At 32.0% G+C, this 21692-nt stretch overlaps 2 protein-coding genes across 2 annotated transcripts in view; both read left to right on the plus strand.

The window, feature by feature from the left end:
* LOC132732160 (uncharacterized) overlaps nucleotides 1–21692 on the plus strand; it is a gene marked incomplete at its 3' end in the record, with an annotated part of 63234 nt that overhangs the window by 18433 nt on the left and 23109 nt on the right. The window lies entirely within an intron of this gene.
* LOC132732158 (neurogenic locus notch homolog protein 1-like) lies at nucleotides 1514–13706 on the plus strand. Its single transcript, XM_060718526.1, has 7 exons — nucleotides 1514–1618; nucleotides 3776–3897; nucleotides 6961–7337; nucleotides 7989–10185; nucleotides 10516–10715; nucleotides 12475–12866; nucleotides 13439–13706. The coding sequence occupies exons 1-7, from the start codon at nucleotides 1593–1595 to the stop codon at nucleotides 13638–13640; spliced, it is 3516 nt and encodes a 1171-aa protein (XP_060574509.1). The 5' UTR covers nucleotides 1514–1592; the 3' UTR covers nucleotides 13641–13706.

A 21692-nucleotide genomic window follows, 5' to 3' on the forward strand; every position in this document is an offset into this window, starting at 1 on the left:
CAAATGTAAAGACGTCTAGTTTGACTTTTATTTGCGAGTCTCATCCCCCCCCCGCATAAAACAGCGTCTATAATATTATATGTAGTTTCCTTTCGCTGCTAACCATGTGACGTCATCATATGATTATTATTACATGCTTGGGAGTGGAAAGTGAAATTATATTTGATAATTTTCACAGCGATATTATATTTCATAATATTCACTGTAGCCGGAGTATATTTGAATGCGTATGAAAATGATATGGAATTATCAGCAGGAATAAATTCCGTCATATGCACAATATGATAAACAAGGTCAACAAGGAAAGGCGGCGTTCAATGGACGCAACTACAAAACGAACCAGCAACAAGAAACTGGCGACAAGGAGCCCTGGAGGACCCCAAACAAAAATAGGACAGGGCTCAAGGCAGAGCACTGACAGGATAATCACATAAATGATACTTAAAAAGAAATAATAGTAACCGCGACAAGGAAATTAAAATAGAAATAATCGATTGATTAATAGCACAAAGTAAAAGGGCACACGGGGAATGGACTCAAAATTCGGGGAAGGAGGGGCAAAAACAAAAACTCCAAAAAAACCAAACAAACAAAAAAACTAGGGGCAAAAGGGAAGATACGAGGGGCGCCGATTTGGCACGGTCAGCAGCATAGGCACTGCTGGGGAGTTTAAGTCGGTAAATGGTGCACCAAATCTCCCCACCATGTTCCTATAAACGAGACCGTGTAAATAAAATGAATCCCCGCTGAGTGAAATTCTAACAGTTGTTATGGTTACAAAAGGCGATATAAGTAAAACACCAACATAATCATGTAGAAACTACATGTAGAATCCTTATGATTCGTACCCCATTTTTCTAAGGTATAATATGCAAATAAAGCTTTAGTTCAACCGAGTATTTTATTTTTAAAGATATTTCTTGTTAGTTATTGATTGGAAATAAACTGCTCTACCGACCGATTGCAAAACAATATACACACTCTTGTCTTCGAAAGAGGCATAATCTTAATATTAGTTTAAGATTATTTTATTTCACGATCACTTGTATATTGATATAATCAAAGAAATTAGGAAAATATTCCTTTTAATAGAAAGTCTAGTAAAAAGGCTATTTGACTTTTCTTTTTCAAATATTAAATATCCATGTAACTCATTTTTATTACTTTTCTTACTGCTATATTATGGCAATAAGATTTGCTGTTTGTGCATAAACACAGCAACACAGCTGCATTATGTATAAACATGTATTAGTCGACTGCGACAAATGTTGATCATTGTAGTGCATCAATCAACAAATGTGCAAAAGAATACATACAAATGATCTGAATGTTATTTTATGCTTTATATTCAGGTATAAACATAGCTTATGTGACAAAATATATCCTTTTTTTAAATAACTACTTAAGTTGATATGATTTTTATTGTTCTGTTTCTCGATGCTAAAATAATTCTTTCCTCGTGCTCTTTTAAATTACAGGTTTTTCAAGTGACAGTACAGTACAATGAACACAACATTAAATTTGAAAATCAACAACTCCCACCGGCATCATATAAAGCAAGCGCCCTCTATAACAAAGCAAAACCACTTCAAATGACGTTCTCGTCTGGTGACAAAACGTAATGAACGTACATTTTTTACATTTTATTTATTGTACAAGACAATAAAAATTTCTATACAAATATATTATAAATATAATTTTTAGTTATTTGATGTGATACCTATGTGATGGTTTTAAACTTCAAAAACATGGCTATTTGTAAATTATAGGGCAATGATCTTTTTATGAATTCTGTATCTTGACAACTTATAATGAAGTAATCCTCTTTAGTTGAGTCTACATGCATTTGTAAAAAAAAACCTTCGTTGTGTCTACATGCATTAAAAAAACCTTCGTTGTGTCTACATGCATTTGTAAAAAAACCTTCGTAATGTCTACATGCGTTTGTAAAAAAACCTTCGTTGTGTCTACATGCATTTGTAAAAAAAAAACCTTCGTTGTTTACTACATGCATTTGTAAAAAAAAACTTCGTTGTGTCTACATACATTTGTAAAAAAAAAAACCTTCGTTGTGTCTACATGCATTTGTAAATAAAACCTTCGTTGTGTTTACACGTATTTGTAAAAAAAAAACATTCGTTGTGTCTACATGCATTTGTAAAAAAAACCTTCGTTGTGTCTACATGCATTTGTAAAAAAAACCTTCGTTATGTCTACATGCAGTTGTAAAAAAAACCTTCGTTGTGTCTACATGGATTTGTAAAAAAACATTCGTTGTGTCTACATGCATTTGTAAAAATAAAACCTTCGTTGTGTCTACATGCATTTGTAAAAAAATCTTCGTTGTGTCTACATATATTTGTAAAAAAAAACCCTCGTTGTGTCTACATGCATTTGTAAAAAAAAAACCTTCGTTGCGTTTACATGTATTTGTAAAAAAAAACTTCGTTGTGTCTACATGCATTTAAAAAAAACCTTCGTTGTGTCTACATGCATTTGTAAAAAAAAAACTTTCGTTGTGTCTACATGCATTTGTAAAAAAAACCTTCGTTGTGTCTACATGCATTTGTAAAAACCCCTTCGATTTTTGTCTACATGCATTTGTAAATAAACCTTCGGTTTGTCAACATACATTTGTAAAAAAACCTTCGTTGTGTCTACATACATGTGTTAAAAAAACCTCCGTTGTGTCTATATACTTTTTTTAAAAAAAAACTTCGTTGTGTCTTAATGCATTTGTAAAAAACCTTCCTTGTGTCTAAATATCCTTGTAAAAACTCTTCGTTGTGTAAAAAACCTTCATTGTGTCTACATACCTTTGTAAAAAAACTTTGTTGTGTCTAAATGCATTTGTAATTAACCTTCGTTGTGTCTTCATGCATTTGGAAAAAAACCTTCGTTGTGTCTACTGCATGCATTTGTAAAAAACCTTCGTTGTTTGTACGTGCATTTGTTAATAAAAAAACTTCGTCGTCTCTACATACATTTGTAAAAAAACCTTGGTTGTGTCTACTTGCATTTGTAAAAAAAAAACATCGTTGTGTCTACATGCATTTGTAAATCACCTTCGTTGTGTCTACAAACATTTTTTAAATAAAACCTTCGTTGTGTCTATAATTATTTGTAAAGAAACCATTCGTGTTGTGTCTATACATACTTTTGTAAAAAATACATTGGTTGTGTCTTAATGCATTTGTAAAATAAAACCTTCGTTGTGTTTACGAATATTTGTAAAAGAAACCTTCGTTGTACCTACATGCATTTTAAAAAAAACCTTCGTTGTGTCTACTGCATGCATTTGTAAAAAACCTTCGATTTGTGTCTACATGCATTTGTTAATAAAAAACCTTTGTCGTGTGTACAAACATTTGTAAAAAATCTTGGTTGTGTCTACTTGCATTTGTAAAAAAACATCGTTGTGTCTACAAACGTTTAAAAAAAACCTTCGTTGTGTCTACATTTATTTGTAAAGAAACCCATCGTTGTGTCTACATACATTTGTAAAAAAACCTTGGTTGTGTCTAAATGCATTTGTAAAATAAAACCGTCGTTGTGTCTACAAATATTTGTAGAAAACCTTCGTTGTGTCTTTATACATTTGTAAATAAAACCTTCGTTGTGTCTACATACATTTGTAAAAACCTTCGTTGTGACAACATACATTTGTAACGTAAAACCAATACAAACGTTAGAATAAAATTAAGTTCAAGTAACTACACAGAAATGTTTTTGTCGATCTATATTCTTTCTATTACTTGAAGTGTTTTGTTTAAAGTTTAGTTCTAGAGGCAATGATTTGGTGTGACACTCATCATTCTGGCAATCATTGTCAGCATACATGTAGCCCAAGAGGAAATAAGATGTGTGACGAGAATGGACACTTGGTTTGCAAGACAGGTAAATTTAAGACATTATTAATGATTGCTATGATTGTTTAAGCAGCGATTAAGATTTAGTTGCTCTGACGCTGCTTTTTCCGTCGTTCTGAGTTTAACATATTGTAAAATATAGAGGGGGAACCTGAATATATGTAGGATGTCCATTGGTCATTTAAAAATTACAAATTGATATCCCACTTGCCATTTAAAACATTGAAAAATAATGTAAAGGATATATACATTCCTAAATAACTATAATAAAGTACATGTAGTTTCGAAAACAATTTATCTAGTTTGATTTTTCGGATATTTGTGAAAACATAATCTAAAAAATATATAAATTTTTAAATAACCTAAAGGAGTTTCGAAAATAATTTACCTAGTTTGATTTTTCGGATATTTGTAAAAAACATAATCTAAAGGATATATAAATTCTTAAATAACCTAAAGGAGTTTCGAAAACAATTTACCTAGTTTGATTTTTTCGGATATTTGTGAAAACGATATATTCATAAATAACCTAAAAGAGTTTCGAAAACAATTTTTCTAGTTTGATTTTTCGGATATTAATTTGTGCTTCCTCCCATTCAACATTTTACAAAAGTTCACAATGCTTCTAAAATTGCATTAAATTTGAAGCGTACAAGGCTTTTTTCTTAATAACTGGACCACCAATATCGTTTCCGATCTCGGAAACTCACGCGCATGAAAGTACCTTATGACACCACTTAAAAAACTCAGAACGTCTCAGTAGATTATGTTCATTGTTCATGGTATTATATGATTAATGATATGTACAATTGATTTGAATTTCATGATTCTAATACATAGAGAATATTGAATGAGTGTAAGTTTAATACCGTATTTATTGAACGAGTTGAATAAAATATATTATGCTTATATGACGAAAATGACGTCACGTCAGAGTATTTGCACGGCCGTGCAAATTTCATTTCTTTCTTATACGTATATTTGCAAATAAAAGAAGCACATATTTAATGTACATGAATTCGTCAGTCTACAATTACCGAAATAAGACAGTTCAAATTAGAAACATATCTTACATTGTTCCTAGATCAAACCAATAAAAGTAACATCAATTGTGATTAAAAGTATTTTCAGCAACTGAAAAATTCCATTAGTAAACAAGCGATGAGCTAAAATGGTGTTTCAAAACAGCAAAATAACCTACGCATGTAAAAACATAGGTACTTCGTCAGAGTAATATTTAAGGACATTTTTTTGCATCATTCATGTAAGATGAAAGAAAAATGAGCTATAATTGACTTACTGCGGAATTAAGAATATTTTTTTGCCAAAGCTAATCCGTAGGTACAAACAATCTTTTACAGTAACAGTTCCAAAAATAAGCGCAACAGGTTGACTTATCAATTGCTATGGGAAGAGGACCGTGAAGCTATTACGGTAAAGGTTTGTTTGTACCTACATATAAGCTGGGGAAACCCCAAAATTGCCGTTCCAAGTATTAAATGTTAATAAATTTTTCAGTCAAAAGGACACACTTATCTTTAAGTAGAATTTGGTGTATAATTTTTATCATTTCATATATCAAATAAGATAATCTGGACACTATGAAAAAGCATTGGAATGCGGTTACAGTTAATGAAAAACTTATGTTAATATTATGGTAGCGGAAATAAAGCTTAACATAACAATATTAATTTTGTTTCTGATGACAAACTTGATATTCTAAAATGTCTAAAAAAAATAAAATTCCTACACTTCTTCCTTTTCAATACCGCAGAAATAATTCTTACATTTCACATACTTGAAGATTTTTAATACGACAGGGAAACAAATTTAATTTTAGTGTTTAAAATTTTGATCTTTTCCTGTATGGGACTGCTTCTAATGTTTATGAATACTATATGATCAGTTCTCAGTCGGAAGTTTTTATCGACTGCTTTATAAATTTGTTTTTAAGCTCTCTCTGACACACTGTATAACACACGCACGCATGTAGGAAAACACACAAAGCGATCAACTAATGACTTAACCATTATGTAACTAACGCGTAAAGTACAAAGTTGACAAGTTACTTCTATCCTATAATATGGCAAATGACCTACTGGTTACACAATGCTATAAAACATATATTGTAGTTATAAAATAAGTAAAATGTTAGCCCATTAACAAACTGTCAAAAACTAAATAAATGCCGATTTTTCGTGCGATTTTTCTATGTATAATTTCCCGCTCATGACTTTCTTTCTTTCATATATATTCATTCTTGGGCGGGAATGGTCTTATAAAACAATAAATGTGTTTGCCATTAGATATTTGTAAAAGAAAATTAATAGTGACTGAGGTAAAAGAAGCTATAAATAGCTCGCCGCTATGGTAATAAAAGTAAATATATAAGGCCAATTAGCACGAAGAAAACGCAACGGCCGTTGTGGTGTAGTGGTTAGCATACTGGATCGGCAATTCAAAGACCCGTCGTGCCGATTTTTCGTGCGATTTTTCTATGTATTATTTCTCGCTCATGTCTTTCTTTCTTTCATATATACATATACTGGACGTTTGTAACGTCACTTTTCATTGGATAATCTTGACGTTTTTGTAGTTTTATAAACACGGCTGCTGTCAATTTATAAAAAAATATCTCACTTTTTTCTCTAAAAAAGGAAAATTGCAGTATTATAAATTCGTTATAAATATTCCTGACAGGTTATATGGCCAAATATAAACGGTTGTTTGCAATATAATTCTCGCCTGGCGGCTCAGGTTATATTTACAAACAACCGTTTATATAGGACCATATAACCTGTCAACAATCTTTATAACTACTAATATATTGAAACTGTATCACTTTTAATAACACATAGGTTGTTTTTTTCCTTAGATTAATTGTAATGTAGAAAAATTTCGATAAATGAATTGGTGTGCCTTTTCACTGAAATAAGTACTGCATATTGCAATTGACATTTTTCATTAACAGATCTTATTCAGAAGCAATAGTCATAAATCAGCTTCCATTTTGTCAGCATGATAGTATCTAAGTTTACGTGTGCTGATTTATCTCATGTTCACTCTATTTATAATAAGTCTAAATTCACAGGGTACCATGGAAATACCTGCATTGATATAAATGAATGTCAGGGTTTAAATCCTTGCACGAATGGCGGGACATGTCATAATACTCCAGGATCATTCACTTGTCAATGTCTCAAAAGCTGGACTGGACGTTTATGTGACGTTGATGTTGATGAGTGTTCTTTACAACTTTGTACAAATGCCACAACTTGTACGAACACTCCTGGGTCATTTCACTGCCGTTGTGAACGTGGATTTCGTGGACATTATTGCACAGATGTTGACGAATGCAAACTCCCAATAAAGTTTTGTCAACACAATAGCACATGCTTGAACACATATGGTTCCTATTCATGCATATGCTCCGAAGGTTATTTAGGAAACAGATGTGAACAATGTCAGGTATGAAAATAAATTCACTTAAATGTTTTTGTTTAACCACAAACGTGTTCTAAAGAGGTTGTTGTTTCGTACATTGAATTACATGAAGTTTGATGAGAAAAAAATAAAATATTCCAGTTATAGTAATTATTGATAAAATGGTTTTGGTATTAGATCAACAAAACCTTAGTACATGTAAATGCTAAATAGAGTACACATATACCAATTGTTACACTAAAGTGTTATTTTATCTTTAGAATTAGATACATTTAAATAAATACATGCAATTAAATTATATTTATGCTTTATGCTATACCATTTATGACCTCATCGTATTAAGTGACTTAAATTTATTGCTGATAACATTTTCTACACAAAAAATTCTGATAACCTTTTTTGGTATTAAATTAGGCTACGGACTGTTAGTAACCTTAAGTGTAAAGAAGTGATTTCAACAACGTAACAAAAGCGCTTGTTCATCTATTTCATCTAAAAATATAAAATAATCAGTAATGAATGTATTTCGAAACATACCAAATTCCAATAGGGGAATTTTTCATTTGAAATGTACATTTACAAACGAGCCAATTTTACGTTTCTGAAAAAAAAAGCCAATCTTTTCTTCTTTAATTGGTTAGTTATTCGTTATGACTTGTTTTCAATACTTTTCAGTCATGTGGTCCTCACAGTGCAAATTGTACAAATAAGAATGGTAATTTAACTTGTAACTGCAAAGAAGGTTGGAATGGTAAAACTTGTCAAAACGATATAAATGAATGCCAAACTAAGCCTTGTCATAATGGGACATGCAATAATAAACCCGGTAATTACAGCTGCACATGTTATTCAGGGTACACAGGGAGAAACTGTGAAAATGATTTTAACGAGTGTTTAACGATTACGTGTGCTAACAATGGTACGTGTGTCAACTTACCTTACCCACGGAGGTATAGATGTGATTGTGCGCCAGAATGGGATCCTAAAAGCCGTTGTCATCATCATATAGATGAATGTAAATTAAACCCTTGTATTCATGGAAATTGTTCAAATAAAAATGGAAACTACATTTGTACCTGTAAAACTGGTTGGACTGGTAAGAATTGTGACGTCTGGGACAGATGTAAAGAAAATCCATGCTTAAACAATGGAACCTGTTCCAATGAACCTGAGAATAACTTTTGCACATGTGCTGACGGTTGGGCGGGGGACAATTGCTCTGCTGATATAGATGAGTGTAATACTAGTAATCCTTGCAAGAACAATGGTCGATGCACAAACATAAATGGTGGGTATATGTGTGTATGTGGAGCCGGGTGGACGGGCCAAAACTGTACAGTAGATGTTAATGAATGCAGAAAGTATAATCCCTGTAAACACAATGGCAGTTGCAGAAATACACAGGGGGGATACTCATGTCAATGTGAAAAAGAATGGACAGGGAGAAACTGTTCAGTAGATGTTGATGAATGCAGTAAGCATAACCCATGTCAGCACAATGGCGTTTGCAGAAACACACAAGGAGGATATTTATGTAATTGTCGTACTGCATGGATGGGGGAAAACTGTTCAGTAGATGTTGATGAATGCAGTGAAAATAACCCTTGTAATAATAATGGCAGATGCAGGAATACACAAGGAGGATATGCTTGTCATTGTGGAAGTGCGTGGATGGGACAAAACTGTTCAGTAGATGTGAATGAATGCATCTCACATAATCCCTGTAAAAATAATGGCAGATGCAGGAATACGCAAGGAGGATATGCTTGTCATTGTGGAAGTGCATGGATGGGAAAAAACTGTTCAATAGATGTTGATGAATGCATCTCACATAATCCCTGTAAAAATAATGGCAGATGCAGAAATACGCAAGGAGGGTACTCATGTCAATGTGAAAGAGGTTGGACTGAACAAAACTGTTCCACTGATATCAATGAATGTCATAATAATAACTCATGCCAAAATCATGGTCATTGTACCAATACCCCGGGAGGATACACATGTCACTGTACCATTGGGTTTACGGGGGAAAATTGCACATCTGACATCAACGAATGTACCAATAACAAACTTTGCCAGAATAATGGAACTTGTCATAATATCAAAGGAGGATATACGTGCACATGTCCTCAAAATTGGACCGGCAATAACTGTGAACAAGATGTCGATGAATGTCACGGTCCTTCTCCTTGCAAACATAATGGAACTTGTATAAACACAATCGGTAGTTATTCATGTAAATGTCCGACAAATTGGAAGGGAAGTCACTGTGAAACTGTGAATGAATGTGGTAAAATAGATATGTGTAAAAACAATGGAACATGTAAAAACTTAAACGGTGGATATACGTGTGCTTGTACAGCTGGATGGACAGGCAAAACGTGTAGCTTTGATATTAATGAGTGTAGACTTCATAATTCTTGTCAAAATAATGGCCTCTGCGCGAATACTCCGGGCGGGTACTCTTGTCACTGTGACATTGGATGGACTGGAAAAAACTGCTCAGTTGATGTTGATGAATGCCTTACTGACCATTCCTGTACACATAATAGTACATGCAAAAACGTTATAGGAGGATATATGTGTACATGCGATGCTGGGTGGACTGGCGTAAACTGTTCTCTGGATATCAATGAATGTGAGGTAACTGTCCCATGTCAAAATAATGGGACATGTAAAAATACAAATGGGGGTTACTCATGCACATGTCCATTAAGCTGGAAAGGAGATAATTGTGAGATTAGCATAACAGATTGCAGTAATCTACCATGTAAGAACAATGGAAGCTGTTCATACACAAATGACGGATACACATGTAAGTGTTCCAAAGGCTGGACCGGCAGAAATTGCGAATATGGCTTATCATCAAATTGTAAGTTATAATAAATATTTATATGATAAAGACTGCTATAAATACATAAAAAATTAAAGCACAAGTGATCATTTGTATCCTTTGACTCTGATAGTCATGATTGTTAGTAATATTTACACAGTCTTCAGTATATAACGTTATCGATGTTTATATTTGGAATTTGTATTTATATTATTCTCTATATCTATATTCTTAAATTGATGTGTTTATTCATTTACGATACAAATATCAATTAAACACATTTTGTGGTTCAGCTTGCTATACACTATTTAATTAACTTATATCTTCAAACTAACTTACAAGTTTAGAACATTATATCTAAATTTACAGTTAAACTAGAGGATGCGATAAAGCCAGACTGCACGGATTTTGGATGGAATATTTCTGTTGATATGTCAGTACTAAAACAATTATATCCTGGTATCACGATCAACAATATTTTCTTCGGTGACAACTCCTGTAAGGGGAAATTGGTAGAGAGTATTGTGTTATTTTCGCAAGGATTTCAGGACTGTCTAACAGCGGAAAGGGTTGGTATATATTTTATATATCAGAAAAAAGCATATGTTAGATTTGTTAGAAACAATTATTATATAATGTTCATTACGTAGTATCAAAGTTACTCTAAGAACCTGATAACATAATTGTTTGTAACAATTTTCTTTAAGCGTTTTTTACCTACTTTAAATAAAGAGACTCCACACAGGATTTTGAACTAGAACATACCGAAAATACTTTTTCCTTAATATTTTATTATAACTGAATGTACGTCAGAATCATTAACATACCGTTAAAACATCCGGTTAAAAGAACAGCAAATAACTATCTCAGGCAAATCATTTATCACACAAATAAACGTTCCAATGGAAATTATTCAAGAATTTTAACAAAAACACCAAATTTATGTAGATATATCCAAACACTGTTAAGAAGATAGGTGTACGCTATAAAATATGTATGGCAAAACCACTATGTTGTAATATTCTCAGGTCATACCCAGAACTATCGTTTCTAAATATCATCCCTTGTTAAAATAGTGTAACCCTTTAATTACTGGCACATTTGGTATCAATATTTACCTCGGAATATATCCATTCTGTTATAGACCCTATGCAATAGAAAGAACATCAAAACACAATGTAATATGATTTGTACGAGGTAGGCGTATATAAATTTCGATTACATTTTATTGTACTCAAAGTATCCTTTTCCCCGTAATTTTTCCAAAAAAAACAAAGATTGGGAAAATTTAAATTGGGAGGGATTATGTGAAAAACTCGGGCGTTATCTAATCATTTTATAAAAAATATAAAAATTAATTTTGAAAACTAGTTTTAAAACTCCTGAAAAAATGATTTTTTATAATTTAAAAGAAATTAATGGGAGTCGTAAAAAAAAATTGTTTTTTTCGGCGAAAGAAAAATTTGAAACTTTTTATCAATTTTTGAAAAATGAATTATACTAAAGATAGGAAAAAATTTAATCCCAAAAAATAGTATGGGGTTTTCATTTGCTGTTTTTTTATTTAAAAGCAATTTGAGGTTATTTAATAACTGACTTTTTCCTTTAAAGGGGTATAATGCCAAAATTTTCTTTCCCGTAATAGGGGCCAAAACTAGGTGTTTCATTTGGTAGAATAAACAGTTTGATAAATAAATGTTTAGACCTTAGAAAGAACAAAAATGCTAACAACTTTCATGTGAAAACAGTTATGGTATATAATTCATATTTAGTCTTAAGAAGCATATATCTCGAATTTCTCTGTAATAATAAAAAATATTAAAATAGATCAGCTTGTCACAATGCCGGATATAAATAAAGAAATGACAGTGTTCAAACTAAACAAAAAAAATACTGTTTAGTACTTTTTTGTAATATTTAGTTCACGTAAGTAACAGTTAAATATCAGAAAGTTAATTTCCCCATAAAAGTATTCTATTTGTAACCAATACTTGCATTCCAGTAAACGTACTGTTTGTTGTTTTCGATAAAAAAATGTCTCCTGGTTATATATATGATGCAATAATATAAAGAAAGTAAAGTCTTTTAATATTTACCTATTTTATTTCTAGCATCTAACTGTTATTTTCTAACATCTTACAATATATCGAATATCAAATGACACCAGTTTTCAAATTAATGCAAGAAGAGCATGAGGCTAATGAAATAGAAACATACATTTGCTTTAAACCTTAAAATGTCACATGATCAATGTGCCAAACTAACTTCAAAATAACATTATTTCTTAAACGTATAAAATGATCTTTATTTGTTTTATACAACTTTCAGATATCAGGCGATACGATAATATATGAAAATGAGTTGTTTTATGCAATCTACGATCCTATTCATCCATTTATTATTAGACAACACAAATTCACATTTGGAGTTGAATGTGACGTCAGTCGTAATGAAGCGACGTCATCACACGTACATCATAATGTTGAAACGCACCATTCGGCTGTTCTTCAGCATTATAGTATAAACATGGCATTTTATAAAGACCAAGGTTATATAGATAAACTGCCAGGAAACCCAATACAAACCAACGTTGGGGATGATATATATGTCAAAGTGTTCACTACGGCTACTGACTGGAATATAAAAATGAGGTTACATACATGTTATACGAGTCCCAATCAACCAACGAAGAATTTAATTTACTACATTATCAAGGATGGGTAAACATTTTAATCAGTTTCAATAAATATTTTCATTTGCTCATGGAATTTATTCAACATGAAACCATGACAAGCTTAGCGGACCAAAACAACAATGAAATTCACGTCTTAAGTAGTACATTTAGCAGGTATTGTTACCTTTTTACACGGTATCCTTAGAGTCACCGTTGGGAAGCTTACAAGTAGAGTTTACTGCCTGGCACAACAGTAACCAACATCTAAATGTTACAGATGCATACATGTTATCTTAGGTGCTAAAATGAAAATATGATGGGCTTTATTTAGCAACAAAATGTTTGATTTCGTGTATAATGCTTTTCACGTGTTTTGTTCTAAATGATGTGGAACCAAGATATAGATACATTATAGCATTCATTTAGCACTGTTTTAAATTATATCAAAAATATCTGGAAGAAGTGATCCCTCGGAAGCATTAAAAACAGCAAAATTACAAGAAAATTGCAGACTCGGCTTGATAAAGTACATGTTTTTACATTAAGGATAATATGAAGCTTGTATTTAAATACATATGCATTTCTGTAATAAAGGCCTGATTTAATATTTCATTTCAGTTGTGAAGTAGATAGTAATACTCATATCATATCGCAATCAACACATGAGACAAGATTTGTGTTTCAAGATTTTGAGTACTCCACCGATAGAGAGGGTCTTAATATCAACTGTAACGCTACATTTTGTGAAAGTAAAGATTTTTCTCCTGGATGTTCTCAGTCATGTCAGCCAGATAATACGCAGACATTCATTGGGAAATAGATCAAGCAATTCATTTGTGAAACAAACATTTGATTATTAATTTGATATTAATTTTATAATAGATTCCTTAAAAACAAAACTTTTCGTTATAGCTTTGTTGAAAACGGTAAACAACTTCATTTTACATATATTTCGGTGGAAAGTTTGCAAAGAAGTGTATCTTGACTGTAACATAACAAAACATTTATTTATAACATTTTAAGTATGATTGTATAAAACATTTTAAGTATGATTGTATAATAATACTAAAATTTTGATATTATTTAAAACAATGACAAATTAATAATACCAAATGTTTGAATGATATAGGCAGTGACCTATTACCTTTCTTCAATCTAGATATTCGTTATTACATGAAATTGAATACAGCACACAAAATTATATAATTCAGATCTGACTCAACGGATCAGACATTTTGTAAGTTTTAATAAACGATTTAAATGAAAATAAATATGTTTTAAATTACTTCCATTGAATAAAAAAGTATATATGAAAGGTAAAATGGCATCAAACTGAATAAATGCTTGTACTAGCTATATTCAATATTACTTTCTTATGTTTTAAGACATCAAAGAAGATATAGAATGAAGAGTTAAGCATTGAATGCAGCACGTTTATTCATATTTGGGTATTTTATGGTGGCTGATTTGGTACACTTGTGCGTCGTGTTGTCGCTAGCGACAGCACGACAAAGCGCCCAACGGCACATTGTCACACATTCATCTTGTCGTCCTGTAACGATGCACGCCAAACGGCGCGTTGTCATACGGAGTGTTGTCGCGATGTCACATTGTTGCTCGGCTCAAATCGAAGGATTTGCTATTTGTATATATAAAAGCCAAACGACAGGGCGACATCGCGACACAACATGCCGCACGACAAAGTGCCGTTTGGCGCATTTCATTAGCAACAAGAAGAAAAGGCGATAACGGTATAGGTGTGTTGTCGCTATCGACAACGCAACGCGCAAAGTGTACCAAATCAGCCACCATAGTATTGACATAGTATTTCTTTGTGAATAGTATTATAGATTCTACTACTTTAATTAACATTGGTACCAGTTATAAATCTTGGTACTCTAAACTGATGGACATCTGCGGATGTTTTTAAATTCAAAATTTCACCATAAACATGATTGAATGTTGGATTATGCATAAGCCGGTGCTAAAGGGCGTGGGCAGTAACTTGCACTTTCCATTACCGCTCATGAACAGGCTCAATCAAACCGAGCCTGCAACATAAGCAATTTTGTTGTTTTGTGCCTTCTTAAGGGATTCTTTATTTCTCTCTATTTACATGCATATCGTCATTATAATGGGTATTTTTGTGTTTTAATTCATCAACGTTAACATAATGTTATATAAAAGAAAACAGTATATGCAAACAATTCATACACTAATGCATGCAAAGGGGCTTATAATCTGAACTTCAAAGTTCGTCCGTGCACTATTAGACGTTGAGTCGAGTTAAAAGCTTGGACATTTTATTTAAGGCAAATACCCATGATTTATATAATTCTAGTCCAATTGACTAGATATCTATCGTAGCTACTATGAGAAGACTTTCGAAGTTGGTAACTCCACCAAATGCCAGTCTACCTATATTGTGTAACATGCATGGTATAGATATACACTTTTATTGTTGAGCTTAAATGTACAGCTATTAAAGTATAAAATAATTCTATCGAATCTTGTGTTTCATCATTTCTTTAAGGATTCAGTATTATCAGTATAGCTAATACAGTAACCTATATAATTAAATTTAACAAAGGGATCATATTTTACTCAAATGCAGACATTCAGAGGGCCAATGGGCAATGATTAATGTAATATATATCTAAACATTATACTTTAAAGATGGAAAATATATTCTTGTAAGAACATCTTTTCCAGGGCGCGGGAAAAAAGTAGGACTGCATAATAGAGAACTTGAAGATTATTTTTTCAAGATATCTGAGGTCAGAGTTTCGGATAATTTCAAAGTAACTTGCAAATGAAAATCGAATGTAACACATGAAATGCTGGGAATATATTATCTTTTACCCTTTATTGCTATAATTAATACAAAGTCAAGGAAATTGTAAAGAAGAAAATTTTGAGTGTGTTTGCAATTAATCCATGACTCTGAAAAGCGTTTGAGATGGTAAAGTACTAACCTTGCAGGCCTCCTAAGATAATGTCCATAATGTATGTCTTTTAATATTTTTACCTTAAATCGATATATCATAATGCGCTAGAATATTAACGCAATATTTCGGGGAAAGTTTAGATCCGGTATCTGGTAATCGCATTGTTATTCCACAAAGAATCTTATTCGAATGTTTGTGTGTGTGTGTGTGTGGGGGGGGGGGGGTAACTCGTGCTGAACGTTGCGGTAGTGGCCCATGTCTTTCCTTTTTTTTCAATATATTTGACATATTCTTAAAGAAGCAGTATTGAATGAATTGAGTTTATTTTTCTTAGACAACCATATTGATAATATAAAAGCTATTTAAACTATTAAAATTAATGATTAATCTTGCCTTACATATTGTATCCATCGCCTCTTGCTTAAAATCTGGTAGATTTTAGTAAAAATTCCAAATTACTTTCTCATTCGTTCACCTGGGAAATTTTTTTATTGTTTAAACTCCCCTTCGTTTTTCTACTTTAATTTTCTAAATTTTAAAGGAAAGTTTTTCAAAAAAATAAAACCCCCAAATAAAAAATTTTTTCTTTTTTGGAAATTTTTCCAAAGTTCCCCAGAGTTTTTTGTGGTTTTAAATTTGGAAAAATTCCCAAAAATTTCCCTTTTGATAATTTTGTTTTCCGCTGATGTGGGTTTTGCCCCTAAAATAAGGGCAAAGGGCCCTTTGCGGGATTTTTTATTTTAAAAAGTGTTGGGAAATCATTATAATTCTGAAATACGCTTTTTTTCATTGCACAGAAAAATTTGGTTTTTAAAATGGGGTTTTGGGGCAACCGCCCTTTTTTTTTTAAACTGACAAATAAATAGTTTGGGGTCCCCCCCCCCCAAATAAACGGCCCCTTTTTAATTTGTATTATTTTAAAAACCAGAAAAATTTCATAAGTTTTAAGCATATCAAGGGTTGGATTACAACATTCAAGTTTTTTTGTTTGTTTGTTTTTTACGGCACGTCAACACGTAACTGGCCATATCGTTACCGAATGCTAATAACAGGCTTAAATTGTTATGTAAACTTTGTAAATGACGAATAAATAATAGTCAATTTGATCAATAGAAAACAAATTTATTTCATTGAAATAGATCAATGATGTTTTTTTTGACGGAATTGTTAAAGAGTTCTTTTGAGTGAATTTAACACAATACAATCTTATTACGGGGGCCTGTGAAAAATCAGGACATTCAGAAGAAAATGTTTGACAGTAAAATTTTTTATTACAAGCTACACAGAAAAGGGGCATTGTAATTCGTGAGGAGAGAAGAGTGGGTAATTTTAGTGGGTGTTCCCCAATTCGGCGGCATCGAAGGAGAACTGTTTTTATTTATTGGGCCCGGTTTTCAAAAGATAAAAGAAAGGGGGGAAAACATCCCAAAAGAAAGGGGGTTTTATTTGGGGAAGTTTTTTTAAAAAAAGGCAAATTGGGCCCCAAAATTTTCTTTCCATTCCCGAAAAATTTCGGGGGTTTTTTTTTATACCCTTTAAATACCTAATTTTGGTTTAAATTTTTAGGAAAAGGGAAAAACAATTATAAAAACATTTTTAAAGCCGGGGCCAACTTTTTGGGTATAAAATTGGAAAATTTTCAATGTTTTTTTATACTTTGTAACCCCCAGGGGTTTTTTTCCCAAAAAAAATCATGCATTATTAAAATTTTTTTGAAAAAGGTTTTTTAAAGGCCCCTATTTTTTAAAACCCCTTGTTTTTTTCTTTATTTAAACCCGGGGTTTCATGCTCAGGTTATATAAGCCCTGTTTAAATGTTAATAATTTGGGGCCCTATAATCCTATCTGTTTTAAATACTGGGCATTTAACCTGTCCAATATAATTTAAATGGTAATTTAAACATTTACCCTGCTTGAAACTGAAATAACCAGCCCTGTTAGCAGCCAGTAAAAGGGCCCAGGCCCCCCAGCATGCACAATCCCATGGCAGTTTCTTGACCAAAGCTTTTTATCCTTCGGCTAATCAACTTTTAAACAGTTCCATCCCTTTAATATCCCATAAATTGAATAAGAAACAGTTTTTCCAAAAATGGAAGTCAGACAAGTCTATGTAAGAAAAATTCATCCCAGGGTTTAAGGGGGGTTACATTATAAACAACTTTGTCTCTCTTAGAAATAGAGGGTAATAACATAACATGACATACATCTTTATTGGCATAAAATAGCATGAATCATACATATAGCCAATATAGTTTTTCAAATTACATATGAAAAGGGATAAAAGTTTACAAACATTGTAAACAATAATTTAACAAATTTTCAGGAGAATGGTACACAAAACAACAAATTTAGTACTGAAACAAATGAACAATAAATTAACCTCTTAAAAGTTACATATTTTCAGTTTATTAAATTCTATATATTGTGTAACTCTCTTTTTTTGAACATGGCAAAGTAAAAGATAGTTTTTGAAAATTATTAAATTTCTTTGGAAACTTTCTACTTGTCATTAGTAATTTTGAATTTTTTTTAATAGTGGGGCCACCCTAAAAAATATGGTTTTAGATATTGTTTTTCCTTAATTTATTAAAATTTGAACATATAAAGGAAAATAAACTCATTTTCAATTACAGTTCCATGGTACAAAGAAAATCCGTTCCCTTGAATGTCTATCTGTTTCAATGGCAAGATTATGTGCTGGCAGTCTAAATTTTGTTAAACCTATTCTGAATTTATTCGTATTTATAACATTAAGACATAAGTCTTGATTAAATTCATGTTTGAAAATACAATAGGAAGATATATCGAATATTGTTCCGATCATACTGTACCAGCAAAAATGATTTTAGATGATACCTTCTCATGAAACATTTTACATACTCCATTTAATTGGTGAGGCATGATCTTTGAGTGGTACTGTTAAAAAATTGCTAAAGTATTTCATCTGCTGGACGATTCTTGTTCAGTCAAAATGACCATCAGAAAAAAACAACTAAGATTTAAATGACATCTCCTTTTCAAACCTTATTGCACTGATATTTATTGAAAGTTTATTGGAATGATCTTTAGAATCTGGTATGAAATAAGCTATTAAAATCTTTTTAAAGAGGTCCCAAAAATAATTTTTAAATGGAGGGCCTAAGATACGACAAGTTTTAAAATGAGAACTATCCCCTGAACTGATACTTTGCGTTGTTTCATTCTTAGTCAAGGGGCCTTTAAAAAAAAAATTGGAATGTGGGGACAAATAAAAAAGCCCCCCCCCCCCCCGGACGAAAAACCCCCCCCATTTAAAAATGACAAGGGTACAAAAGCCCCCCATTAAATTTACACATAGGGGACAAAAGGCCCCCTCCTTTAAAAAACAGGTAGAGAACAAAAGTGCCCCCCCCCCAAGTCCATCAAAGCAAAAGCCCCCCCAAGTTTCATCAAGCAAAACCCCCCAAGTCCATCAAGCAAAAAGCCCCCAAGTCCATCAAGCAAAAGCCCCCTAAGGTTTATTATAGGACCAGGCCTGATTACTATCTTTTTTCACAACGCCCCAGTGTTCGGGGAACTTGGGGTTATACTTCAAATAAATCTAGAAACAAGTAAATGCCCTTTCTTCTTTTTATTTTCTTTAACGTTGATAAGCGATTATCTGAAAATATTCATTTACAATTTGGTACTGCACAATAATAATAAATAAACATAAAAACATTCATATCAAATCAAATAATTATATATCGAAATTACACAATAAAGCAAATTAGAACCCTTTGTAATTTTATTTTTAAATCTTAATGTAAATTTCTTTTAAAAACAATTGCTAATTAAATTTGTAAAATTAAACATAAAACCGATTTTGACCTTGCCCATTTCACCCAATCAAGTTCCGGATTTAAACTGACGAATGTCTCAATACCAAATTGTTTGAATGGACTGGGGGGGGGGGCTTTTGTCCTACTTGTATTTTGAATGGGGGTTTGTCCTACGGTAAAAATTTCATGGGGGGGGGGCTTTTTGTCCACCTTGTCAAATTTTTAATTTGGGGGGGGGGGCCTTTCGTCCGGGGGGGGGGTCTTTTTTCCGTATCCCCTATAATTGTAATTAAAGGCGATACCCTTGTATTTATCATAAGTCAGGGCTATAACTGAAAATTAAAGTCAATAACTTTTGGGATTTAATCATAGTCATGAGGGCTAATAAATGTAATAAAGCCGATACTTTTTAGGGACCCTGTAATTTCTTCTATTTGATTAAATCATAAAGGGCTATAATTGTATTTTAAAGCCGATACCTTGATTAATCATAGTCGGGCTAAATTGTAATTTAAAGCCGTAACTTGGATTTTATTATAGTCAGGACTAATAATTGTAATTAATGTCTCGATATTTGGATTAATTATAGTTCAGGGTATAATTGTAATTAAAAGCCGTACTTGGAAATATCATAGTCAGGGCTAAATTGTAATAAAAGCCGACATACTTGGACTTTATTAAGTCAGGACTATAATGTAATTTTAAAGCCCGAATACTTTTGGACATTAATCATAGGTCCAGGGCTATAATTGTAATTAACCGATACTTGGATTAAATCTAGTCCGGACTAAATGTAATTAAATGTTTATATTTTTGGATTAATTATAGCCAGGGCTATTTAATTGTAATAAAAGCCGAAACTTTAGATTAATTATCGTCAGGGACTTGAATTTGGTAATTAAAGCCCGATACTTTAAGATTAATTATAGTCACGACCCTATAATTTAAAATTAAAAATTACTTAATTTGGATTTTAATTATAGACGGGACTATAAATTGTAATACATGTAAAGCATAACTTGGATTTAATTAATAGTCAGGGCTATAATTGTAAATTAAAGCCTATTTGAATTTTAAATTACGTCAGGGTATAATGGAATTAACAATGTAAAAAGCCGAAAGGTCAGGGCTACATAAAATTGTAATTACAAGTCGTAAATTTGTATTAATCGTCGGGCTTTAATTGTCCAAATTAAAAACGATACTTGGATTAAATTAATCCAGGGCTTAATTGTAATTAAAGCCTATACTTGGGATTAATTATAAGTAGGGCTAGATAATTGTACAAATTAAAGCCGAATACTTGGATTTATTATAGTCCCAAAGACTAATAATGGTAATTAATGTCGATATTTGGATTAAAATTATTAGTCAGGGCTATAATTGTAAATTAAAGCCCGAATACCCTTGGGAAATATCATAGTCAGGGCTATAAAATTGGTAATTAAAGCCGATACTTGGATTTTATTATAGTCAGGACATAATTGAATTAAAGCCCGATACTTGGATTAATCATAGTCAGGGCTATAATTGTAATTAAAGCCGATACTTGGATTAATCATAGTCAGGACTATAATTGTAATTAATGTTTATATTTGGATTAATTATAGCCAGGGCTATAATTGTAATAAAAGCCGATACTTAGATTAATTATCGTCAGGACTTGATTGTAATTAAAGCCGATACTTAGATTAATTATAGTCACGACTATAATTGTAATTAAAATTGATACTTGGATTAATTATAGACAGGGCTATAATTGTAATTACATGTAAAGCCGATACTTGGATTAATTATAGTCAGGGCTATAATTGTAATTAAAGCCTATACTTGAATTTATTATAGTCAGGGCTATAATGGTAATTACATGTAAAGCCGATACGTCAGGGCTATAATTGTAATTAAAGTCGATATTTGTATTAATCATAGTCAGGGCTTTAATTGTCATTAAAACCGATACTTGGATTAATTATAGTCAGGGCTATAATTGTAATTAAAGCCTATACTTGGATTAATCATAGTCAGGGCTTTAATTGTCATTAAAACCGATACTTGGATTAATTAGAATCAGGACTATAATTGTAATTAAAACTGTGTACTGTAAGAAAGACCCTAGAATTGATTT

The sequence above is a fragment of the Ruditapes philippinarum genome, unplaced genomic scaffold (genome assembly GCF_026571515.1).
Source record: "Ruditapes philippinarum isolate M1 unplaced genomic scaffold, ASM2657151v2 ctg325_1_1_1_1, whole genome shotgun sequence".
NCBI classification, from domain to species: Eukaryota; Metazoa; Mollusca; class Bivalvia; order Venerida; family Veneridae; genus Ruditapes; species Ruditapes philippinarum.